The following is a 12445-nucleotide window of genomic DNA, read 5'->3' as shown; positions in this document are numbered from 1 at the left end:
TTTTTACTTCAGGGCATCTCACTGTCTTAGCATACTATCTCATTGGCTGACACATTGTCAAGGCACAATCTGACATAGCTGGTATGTATCGAATAAGTGGCGATAGATGGACTTTCAAACACCCGCGAAATTCATAATGATTAAGCCCGGTACTTAATGATTCCTTACCAGTAACTGTACTTTCATTGGCTGAAAACGTAGGCTGTATTTAAATATGTTTGTGACTTTATGGAATTGTATTGTCTGTATCGACCAACACGTTCTGTATTTCCTAGATCCTGTGAGTATTTGTTTTCGATGAAAACATGTAGGCGGTGATCTAGCACTGCTGTAGCTCTGATGCATATTTTGAATTAAACATCAGATTTAAAAAGTTTGAGTGGCAAGACCAAAGCATCGATCGCCTATTTAGGCAAACATATTGACGTCATATGATTTCGGCATTTCACTCTCACTTGCATGTTATATAAAGAGACATTTTTCCAAATGCCATGATATTTTTATTTTGGGTTGCATATAGGGATTGCGTTGACTTCATGCTTAAAACAGGCTATTCTTTTCGGTAAAACGTGTCTAAAAGCAAGATATTATGACAAATTATCGACTTGCATTACTGGGCGAGACGTCTATTTCTAATAGGACCAAAAGAGGATGGTAAACAGAAAATATTGCGAATAATTACGGAATCCTATTGGGACCATGACGATCCCGCCACTCGCCTTTGGAAAATGTCCAAGAAAACCAATATTAGATTGTTGAATTTTCGCGTCTTCTTTCTTTTTCTTTTTTTTTTAATATTGTATACAAGAAAAATAAGGTATTTTCATTTGAAATTCGATTTTTTTCCCGAAATTTGAAATTTATTTATGTGTATCTGATATGTGAAAGATAACGGGATGTATATAGGGTTGCATCGTGGCATCTTTTTTCATTGACTATCTAGAGATTTATTATAAAAATTACGGTTCAAATTGAAAAAGGATGCGAGATTTTACACTTACTGAAGTGCATTATTTAAATATGTCTCGATATTTATTGTTTCATTGATATTATTGCTCATCATTTTCATTGACTACCTTTTGCTATTTAAAGTACTTTACAAATTGAAAAAAATACAAACGTTTAGCAAGAAAAATCAGTACATTGCATTGTTAGATAGTGTGAACTACCGAAGAGTGGTACGGATCCCTAAAGAAGCAGCAACTATTGACTTAATTTCCGACAGATTGCTTCCTGTAAATGCAAAAACATACATTTGTGGACAGAAACCAGGTCGTCCTTATGATGAAAGAGCAAGAAGAATGGCAAGTTCATAGCACATAGGCACATCAAGAGAAAGCCTACACTTTAAGCCGCATTTGTAAGCATGTTTTTATATAACATATAGGCACATACATTCATATCTACAAGCTTTACAGGAAGAGAATGTGCAAATTAAGAATTTGTATTTGTCCTTGGCAGAAACATCGATCCATAATCTTCATAAACGCTTATGAAATCTTAATTTCTTAGCCGGGGAAAACATGTGTTGCCTACTAGCTTTTTATACATAGAGATATGTCAAACAATATTAATTATCAATATGTTTTGTCCACATTCTTATCTCAGTATTGTACAGAGGAGAGTTAATTAGCTTCTTTTTTAAACATATCTTGATAATATGAAGAACTACTTTGCGTGGAAAAGGTGCGGAATATATACGGGAATGTTAATTTAGCGTCTGAAATAGTTTAATATTGGTTTATCATGTCAAAATCGGACGAATCTGTAAGTAAATTTTAAAATATTTTTGTTAAGCCTATCTGTTTTAAATAGATTCCCATTAAGATCATTGTCAAAGTCTTTGTGTCGTGGGGGAAGGAGTTGTTATTATACAAACACCTTATGGGTGGTCTTAAGCGACTTAAAAAATGATAAACACTTGTGTCAGCTTGCAGTGCTCTTCGGTATATCATTTTATTAAAAAAAAACGTGTTGGGTTGGTAAAGGAATTCATTTACTTAAAAACCGATTATCTCCTCTCTGGAATACATGTTGAAAAATGAGATGAATTGCAGAGAGTATTGAATATGATGTATACAATATAATGTCTTGATTTTATATTGTATCGTGGTACATCAGACAAATCAGGGATTGTATTCCTGTGATATCTTGAAAGGGGGCTTTAACTGTCTGCCATAGTTCGATGAACATTTGGCAGCTATGTATCGCATATTGCCAATTGGACATCATATATAAGATACTTTAGTGCGATCTCCAATTCCGAAAAAATATTGAAGACATTAAATAGATTTATGCGTAAGAAACAAATGCATTGATCGAAAGCCGGTGGTTGCAAATAAAGGACGAGGCAATTCTGTATGCAAATGTTCATCGCATTATCAATTGAATCATTTTCCTCGAAATGACCATGGGCGATTCCTTTCAAGAGTTTAAATTTCCTCCTGGGAGTTTTCAGCAAGTCAGTGGTCTCTTTTATTCTACAAACATGTGCATTCTTTGAACTTTATTTTTTTGAATGAGTTTTCCTTGAGATACAAATTTAAAAGATAAATAAAACGTTTATAGTTCAAAATATTGTAAAACTTCGTTTATCTGTTTTAACATAAACCTCAATGCCACTTCAGATAAAATGCTATAATATAATTTGTTAAAAGAAATGCTGCAAAAATACCAACGAAATTTCAAACTGGATCACTGACTCACTATATGCTGATAAGTGGTCGGAGCATAGCGCTTTGCGAACAGTACCTGAGCAGTTGCCGGAATAGACTAGAGAAATAACTCGAGAAATACTGAACAGTTTTAAATTAATTTTGCATAAATAAATAAAGCTCCTGTTTCTAAAATAATTGTGTTGCAACTATTTTTTAATGTTGATTAGTAAAAAATCGCAGATGCGTACACAGTCATGTTTTGGTGCACTTTTGTGTTTTGTGCGAAATAAAATGTTGGATATCATTAGAAGTGTTAAAACTAAGATACCAAAAGCTGGAACCCTTCCGCAAATGTTGACATTTGCTTAAATATCGTGTTTAAAGACTGCTATTTTCATATACTGTAAATGTAAAATGATTATTTTTGCAAGAGCATATAGATACTGAAAAAACAAGGTATTAAGTTCATGTTGCATGTGTATAAAAAAGGACAACTGTATTTTCATTTGACAGACATATGAGCCAAAGAAAAGCCCACAAATACAAGTATAGTTTGCAACCTTGGTCTAAATATAACTTGTAGACGAATACATTCCTATTTACAGCGTATTCAAAAAGAAAACATGGCTTACGTTCACCATGAAATGTTTTTGTCCTGGGAAAAAATCGATCCCAAATATTCTTTTACTTTTTTGAGATCCTATTTCTAAGCCGGGTAAACATATGCTGCCTTCTAGCCTTTTACACATAGAGAGATGTAGAACAATATTTAATTATGAATATGCTTTATCCACAGATATTATCTCAGTTGTGTGAAAAGGAGAGTTAATTGGCTTTGCGGAAATAAGGTACGGTTAATATAGGGGAATGCTGAATAGTGGACATAACCCGTGTTTTTAATAGCTTGCGGCTGCGTTCTGTCAACATCGAACGAGTCTGAAAGTAGATTTTGAGTGTAATTTAAGTTGTCTTTCTTGTTATTTACTTGGTGTTGTCGTCAAGTAACTACGATAACATTGGCATTGACTCAAGAAACTTAAAATGTTGTTGTTGTGATATTTGGAACTAGGTTTCACTGTCAAACTACGTCCATGTGCCAAGTCCCATTAATGTGGCAAACTGATATCTCGAATCATCCCCCTTGATAAAAAACGGAAAAGAACTGGCATCGAGTTATAGTGTTGTTGTTTTTAATTCAAAACTGATCTAGAAAACTTAGTATTTCATATAATTCTACCTATTCGTGAAGATGCTATGTTCAAATTCTTACTATGCTTGAAGATTCTGCTTTCATACGTGAAAATGAAGAGAAACATACGTCTAAAGGTTTAGGTAGAACTCTGTCGATCAGTATGAAAATAAATTAAAAACAAAAATCCCATCCGTGTCAGAATACGAGCGTAAACTGCTGATATTATAAAATTTTGAAATTAATAAGTAGTAAAATATTGGTACTCTGTCCTACAATGCCAAGACAACTCTGTTTATCCGCCATCTTTGATCAATGTCTGACATAAACACAGTAACTATCTCTGAAAATCGGGTCAAAAGTGCAAAATATTTTAAAACGTGTTAAAACAGTCTTAATTCCTTCATTAAAATATGACCTAAATATTTTTCTGAGAAAAAGAAAGTATAGTAATTTCAATAGAATTATCATTATTGGCCAAGAACCGTTGTTTGTTTTAAGTTTTGCCATACCATTTGCAAAAGCTAGTTTTTCGCACATTTAGAATTAATGTTAAGCTTGATGTCTGCCCCGAAACCATTGGTCGTTTGAGGCTATTCAGCAATTAATCTCAAGCGCTAAGAATAAATGCATTATCATTGAAAAAAAGATTGGATTGCGATCCATATCACCCGAATATGTTTTATGTACATATTGGTCATAAAAAGGGTACACACCGTTAATTTAAAGCGGAAATAAGCCTAAATACTTAATTACTTAATAGGTTTTTCTGATATTTAGTTTCGAGCATCAATTTGCCGGTTGCATGCGCATTGAAATGCATCCAGTTTGTTTCAAAGCTCATTTCAGAAATCATATTTATAGAACATTTTTACTGCAACTTATCGAATATTTGAGAGAGAGAAAAGGATTTGTAATTATCAAATTATATCATTTTATTATTTAAATCAGAGTTATAAACCACCAATATACCGCTCACTCATTAGCCAATAGAGCATCATATAGTGTACATGTTTCTTAAAAATAAAATGAATGGGTGGAGGTATGCATTTCATGAGATTTGCGTGAATGATGGGTTATTCTTAGGCAAGCACTTTGGTAAAGGCCGTGAAGTGAGTCATTCTACATAAGTTTATAGAATACTTGCATTCGTGGAGACACTTATTAATGTTATCGTGTAGAATCCCCTTTAGCAAACTGTCTGTTAAATCAAATACGTGGGCAGTTAATGTTTGGTATCCAAAAGGTCGAGCGGTATAGCTAGGATATTTGTGAGATGAAACAGTTGAAGATCTATTAGTTTTCAAGAATTTAGACAAGGTAAATATTTATCCAGACGATTTAATGGTTTGTAATCATTATGAATGTTATTTTAATATGAGCAACAACAGCAAATCGGTATAATTTTACTATATTTTTGTAAAAATTCACGAACCAAAGTTCCATAAATTTAGTACTACAAAACTTAATATCTTTGTGCATGCATGCTGCTATTATAAATTCTTACTGATATAATAATCTCCTGCCGAAATATTGCGATGAAGTGATACAGCGTTGTCCAATAACTAATACATAATCAAAAGCCATCATGAATTTCTGCTATTTTGAGGATCTTTCGGGAAAGACGTTTAAATTTAACATTTTGCAGCGAATAAGTATTTTTCTTTATGCATCATTATACATATTAACATTATAAGTGGAGGACTGTCATAAGGTAACATTTAAATTACAACATTATATCTAAAGGGTGTATTTCAAGATTTGAACAGTGCAGCTGCATACTCATTTTTCTTCATTAGTTGTTGCCGCTCTCTTTTAGCTGTTTTAAAATCCAAGTGGTTTTATCCTATGTGATACATTATATAAAATCAATTACTAACGACGGAATAATACAATCGATCAAGGAGACAAAATCAGGACAGGTGTCTTTTTGAACGCAGCCAGCAGAAAGTATAAAACATTATTTTCAGTAATAATTCCCAACCCCCATGCTATGCAGGGGAAATATACCGTATAAGGCCGGAAGTATTTCCGTCTGTTTTGCACACTTTCGGGTCTGCTCCATATCTCAAGGTTTCAGATTCGAGCCATAGATTTCGTGTTTCATTCGTTTGAGGCATTTTCATGAAACTCGGGTCAAATATGAACCACATCGAGACGACGTGTAAAACCCAAATTGAAGGCCCGCCGGAGGTCAAAGATCAATGCTAAAGATTCGAGGCATAGATGTTATGTCCGCCACATATCCCCTGAAGTCCCTGAAGGATTTCCATAAATTCACCTTGACGTCTTTCCAGGAACATTTGGTATTTTATGCATTTAAGCAATGCGTATAATCTCAAGCTCAAATAATTATACATCCTTTGCTTGTTGTTTAGTTTTCAATAAATCCAGAATAACCGAAATATATTTCTGGAACGCTTGAATTCATTTATCCAAAGCGAGTAAAAGCATGCATATTAAGGTATTCAAATATTTATTTTGAAGCATCACATATGGGCCACATATCAGCATTTAACTTTATTCAATTTGTTAACAGAACATATCAGAAGTCATATTTTTATATCAGTTTTACTGAAAAAAATTGAGAAGAAAAATGATCCCAAAGCCAGAATGTTATTATACACTCTTAAAACCCCTCAGAGTGATTTGATGGAGTTAATATAATATTCACAAATAAAGTATGCTATAATATGCATTCATCTTAATATTTGGAGAAAAGGAAAAGGTTACCAAGAATTAATTAATTTGTTTAATAATATGCTGAGTGGTCAGGTGATTTGCTTGTTCGATTGTGTTATATTTAAAAAGTATTCCGGCGGACAAGTCGGTAAGGGTAATTTTGCGTAAATTTACGGGTTCGGGCATATAGTTTTGTCAAAATAGCTTGACAATTCATTTACCATATGCCCTTCTGTTTAAATCTGCGAATATACTATCTATGTGTAGACTTTACGTGAATTCGTGGCAACGCTTATAGACGTAATGGTGTAGAATGGTGTGAAAAAAATAAATAAGATATATGTGTGCATGCTTGCTGTTATTTAGATGCATAAGCGTTCCTTTGCTATTGTCGTTATGCGTAATGTGTATTTGACGTACCGAATATTTATCGTCTCAACACAAAGCACATGTAAAACTCGTCTGATACTATTTTAGATTTGATGTGACTTTATATCAATATAATATATGAATTCATAATAAACTATTGTAGAAGATCTAGATATAGACGGGTTCTTAATCAATTGTGTCATTTTAAGTGTGAACTTAAATTATCGCGAATTAAGGTGTATTGAAGTGTATCTTTGCACGGTCAATAAGATCCAGTAATTTTGGTCTGGTCTAATCGGCGTACTTTTGTAGAAATCATTGTCATATAATATATGAATTTAGTTTTGTTAAATAACTTAAATATTGATTTACCATATGCAATTTACTTTTCTTTACCTAATTTTCACCTCTTTATAGTTTAAATATACCAAAAAAATAATAAAACTAAATAATGATAAGATATGAGGTAAAGTGGTCAAAAATAGTATTTAGGTTGTTAAGCTAAACCATTATATTTCATGGCCAAAAAAAGCTCACTTTACCGCGATAAGGGTGCATTTAACAATATTGGGATGTTTGTATTTCAAAACTGACAATACAATAATTTCTGTCATGCTTTTCGATTAAATATGAGGGTTTTATCAGTGAAATAGCAAAAGTGAAAATATCAATTTGACATTTTCACTGCAAAATAAGGAGTGAAACTATCAACTTTCAGAACTTCTTTTAAAGTTACTTGCCCTTGATCCAAACAGAACACTTCATTTGAACCAGTAAATGTAAGCAAAAACATGTTTAAGATTTAAAGAAATGTTTTATAAATTTAAATAAATAAATATTTGGAAATTAACAACTTACCGTTTATTACCGGTTATCCCGTTTTTCAAACGTTTTCTTGATCTGTTCGAACATAAATAGAATTTTATACCATCGTTCAAATGTATTTTGAACTGTTTGTCGTTGTAATACCTAAAACAAGCTTCCCGGAAAATTCACACAACAATTTACAGATAATCTTATATTTTTTACCAAACCGCCCCTAAAAATTTGTCAACAGACTAGCGTGGCATTCACTCTTTACCTGGAAATCAAACCTGTTTTCAAGCGAAACAGACTGGTCTCTGACAGTAAGATGACTGAATATTCATGTATCACGAAACAAATGCAGTTTAAACTTTAACTAAGAGAAATGTTTAAAATCCAATGAGTATCTGCATTTGCTTTGCTAACACAATTGGCCTTCCAAATTTTCATTCATTAAATGGCCGCGTAGTAATTTGGTTATGTATTCATGCCCCAGTTAAAGTAAAAGTGTTTTCGTTATTTTTGGAACAAAATTTACATTTACAAAACTTCATTGATTACTGTTCATAAAAGCTTTGAACTAAAACACGAGCGAATAATAAACTATAAGAATGAATAGCAGAGAACTTTTTCACAACAAACTGGAAAATAAAAGTTGAAAGCTATAATTTTGCGTTAGGGTCGCCCGACGGGTAGCGACGTAAGTAACGCCCTTTTCAAAAAGGGCACAATTAAGAAATAAATTTAAAAACTAATAAAACTCGGAAAATAAGCATACAACAAACAGAAGATTTGTTTATCTAAGTGCCACTCGTAAATATATATTTTACTATGACACTCGTGAAATAAAATACGATCTTACTGAATAAACAAATACCTATATGTATTGCATACGCTACTGAGATCTATTTCAATTAAAATACTTCGTTAACATATATCTATATTTAAGTTTCCATGTTAACCATATATTCCGTACTTCTGCTGAGCCAAAAAGAAATCAACAATCAGACGCACTCTTTTATGTACAACTGCATAGTGACTTACAATATTATGCACAATTTAAAGCTCCCAACATTACCCCCAGTCCTTTCATTATATGTCTTAGTTCTGCAAATAATAATAGATACATAAACATTTATGGAGCAAAAGTCACATTTTATCTTGGGTGATATTAAATATGCAACTTAAGTCAATCTTAGTCATACTTCATTGACTCCATTCACTGGATAAGTCCGTTATTTATTTCGAGCAATCTGATTAGCTACATCGTTCTTAGGTCTAATAAAGAACAATATGGAATACCAGCGCTGATGAATGGTGACCGATTGATCCCACAATCACAACCGTATATATGAACATTCAAACATCTGACAGTGAATCAGGTTGCAGTACTGGTGAACATAACGACAAATGATGAATTATAAATTGTCTGCAAAACATCTTAACATCATCATTTTTATCATGTCTATTGCAGACGTCTGGCTATTTTCTTCTCAGAATTCGATTGTTTATTATCTTTTTTGCAAAGACTACTTGTATTAATTTATTGCTTCATATTGATTGTGACAACTTGTCTTACCCTGTTAAATATGAATGCTTTGTTTATATTGCTTTTGGATTATTCTTAACGTGTTTTTCATGGTTCATTTTTAACATTCTTCTAGAACCTCATTAGGTATCCTTCACTTGCTGTCATAATATTATTTTTACCGCAAACATGTTTTGGGATTTAGTGTTGTCCTTCCGTTGGTCTTCTCGTCATATTTCCGCACGCACGTATCAGCCATAACCATGTGACTACTGTTTGAATTAAACAGTGGAAATTATGTCAAGTGTGTATAATCATAGTGCACTGGTGCACGTGTAATATACATCTGGATTTGGTCAGTAACACAATAATTGTCGCTCTTTAATGAATTACAAAAGCTAAAATATTCCTTTCGGAGCCCCCACTATGTCATTCATCGACAGAAATTAAAGCCCTTCATGTGGAGTTAATATAATTATATTGCAGTGGTACACGCACAATATTTGTCTGTATCAAGTCTTTAACACAAGAGTTAGAGCCCTTAAAATAATGAAGAAAAATAAACAGAATTGGTCTTGCCATAGCCATTGTTATGTTATTAATATACAAAAGTAAATAAGAATAATGTGAAGTGATTTAACCAAAGCGCCGATGTGCACTTTTGATCGATCCAGTACCATCAGAGATGTTTCCCATTAATGAATGCAATTAATATGCTTGAATATACCCTTTTGAAGCGATACCAATTGTGCTTGCTAAATATAACTTTATGAAGCAACTATCAGTCCATACTATAAAGAAGCGTGAGCTCAAACAACGAATCTCCTATTAAATGTTAACCTAATTTATATACATCATTATTTTGTTTAAAGCCCTTTGCAGAGTTTTGCTTTAATTGGAGTCTTTAAATATTTGGGGTTGAGGACATCAATTCGGGAGTTTGCTTGTTGGTGTTAGAATCTAGTTTTGGAGCTGATAACACAATTTGATTTGATTTTTCTGATTGTTTTTATAAGCTTTAATCTTTTTTAGTTTTTTTTTCTTGTGTCATTTCTTTTAGATTGTTATCTAAGTCGTTTATGCTCATTCAATATACCACAGATGTTCGTGAAAATATTTAATTGATGCTCTTGTTATTCATTTAAAACGTTTTTTTTGCAACTGTCCGTGTCTTTTTGTGAGTATGAAACTTAATTTTGATGATCCTTGTGACATGATTGATGGAATATATAAAGAAAAGGACATACTATTTATTTGGTCAAAAAATTATTTGGAGATAAACGTTTATGCTGGAATATATTATTTCAACGATTACGATAACTTACAGGCTAAAACGGTCTTGATTTTGCTTTAGAACTTTCCGATTAATACTGAAGGGTTTAAGGCTTATATTTAGAACCCGTAGTTGTCGTGAAATTTCCGTTACTAGTAAAAGAGCTGCAGCCAGCACAGTAAACTTACATTTACGTGTATTCAAGAGTGCATTTCCTTCTTTATTGCCGCTTTGTTTTGCCTATGTATTAATTGTTAATTAAGTGTTTTATCGTTGGTAATACATCATATACCATTGGTCACCTACGACAGGTTAATAAATCGATTTCTTGGTAAAATGGGAACCTAAAACGACAATGTCTCATCATGCTTTGCAGGGCAAACATATTGTCTTAACGAGTATTTCCAACCGTCTTTCTGTCACACTTTCATGTCCACTCCGCATATCAAGGTCACAGTTCAATGCCAAATATTCGAGCCCGCTCCGTATCTTCTTGCGAGATTTTCTTAAAATGCGGACAAATGATCACCACATCAGGAATGCACATTCAAATGCGTACCGGCGCAAATTGGAGGTCACAGTTCAAAGATAAATAATGGAACTATTAATTTTGTGTCTGCGCTCAATATCTTCAAAATCCCTGACAGGGTTTTTTTTATGAAACTCAAGTCAAATGTTAACCTCATCGGGACGACGTTTAAACTCCACACAAGCAGCTCCAGGGCTCATTGTAAAGGTCACAGTTTAAGGCCATATGTTCAAGACATATATTTCGTGTCAGCTATACATATCTCATTAGCCCCGTTAAAGACTTGAGTGAAACTCTAGTCAAATATTCACCACTTTAACACTAGAGGAAACTTTAGTTACATGTTAGTTTCATCGAAACAACGTGAAGAGTGCATTTTCGAAGCATGCTCAATGTGAAGGTCACTGTTTAATGTCAAAGGTTGAAGCAATGGATTTCGTGCATGCTTTTGGTTTTGTCTATAAATTTAAAATCAAACTTTGATGTCTACTTTGAGAAAATATGACTACCAAGATAAAAAGTTTTTTTCAAAACAACATGGATGACAATAACGGAGAAATTGTTACAGTCTAGTTAATTTAGATATTGATTGACAAATTAACGCAAAGGACAACACCATGCAATTTATGTTGTTGTTGTTTTTTCTACCGACCAAAAACAGCTTCTAAAAAGTGTCACTACAGTTCATTCACACTTGCAGACATAAAAAGAACAGAAATAATCGACAAATAATTAACTTTCACCGGTACGTGTTGAAAATAACTGCAAGGACATGAAAGTATTACCATTTATCAGGGAAAAGGACAGGTGAACACTAATCAGAATCAGATTGCCAATAATTACCAGTAATTGACAGCCAAAAAACACGTTTTCATATTGAATTGAGCTGTCCAAATCTTGACACCGAATGGCCAGATTTTCCGTTTCGTCTGTCATGCCCGTAAGCTAATTTGATCGTCCTTCCTTATCTGCAGCATGTTGAATAATACTATAATAACAACTTTGTAATTACAAATCGATTTAAACTATGTAATTGTAAGATGGCATGAAGTATATTCGAAATCATTAAGCTATTAGTTCATGTCATCTTACTGACTTAGAAAACAACCTATTCGGCTAACATACTGTGAACGCAATATCTTACGTAGAGAGTGTGTATCGGATGAATGGCAGTAGGCGGACATTTAAACACCCGCGAAAGTTAAAGAAAAACATAATGATAAGGTCTAGTACTTAATGATTGCCTAACTGCAATTATATTGGATGAAATTGTAGGGTGTATTCTAATTATTTTTTTTTATTCCTGAAAAGTTTATCAATGTCATCGAGTAAAATAACATATATATTTTAATTGTGCGACTCTCTTTTTTCGCGATTAGATATGATGTCAATCAGTGTTACCGCCATGCATCGG

General features: G+C 33.0%; 1 protein-coding gene across 6 annotated transcripts in view; it reads left to right on the top strand.

Annotated features, from left to right (window-relative positions):
- Positions 1-12445, top strand: part of LOC128242577 (small conductance calcium-activated potassium channel protein 2-like) — a 120056-nt gene that overhangs the window by 27464 nt on the left and 80147 nt on the right. The window contains exon 1 of one of the 6 annotated variants that reach the window (XM_052959783.1): positions 1672-1767. The exons of the other annotated variants lie outside the window; for them this stretch is intronic. Within the exon in view, the coding sequence (XP_052815743.1) occupies positions 1747-1767 (21 nt within the window). The 5' untranslated portion in view covers positions 1672-1746. Of the gene's footprint in view, positions 1-1671; positions 1768-12445 lie in introns of those variants that run through there. 6 annotated transcript variants of the gene reach the window in all.

The sequence above is a fragment of the Mya arenaria genome, chromosome 8, assembly GCF_026914265.1.
Source record: "Mya arenaria isolate MELC-2E11 chromosome 8, ASM2691426v1".
In the NCBI taxonomy this organism is placed as follows: domain Eukaryota; kingdom Metazoa; phylum Mollusca; class Bivalvia; order Myida; family Myidae; genus Mya; species Mya arenaria.
The sequence above is the reverse complement of the archived record's forward strand: the minus strand, read 5'-3'. Positions and strand labels throughout refer to the sequence as shown.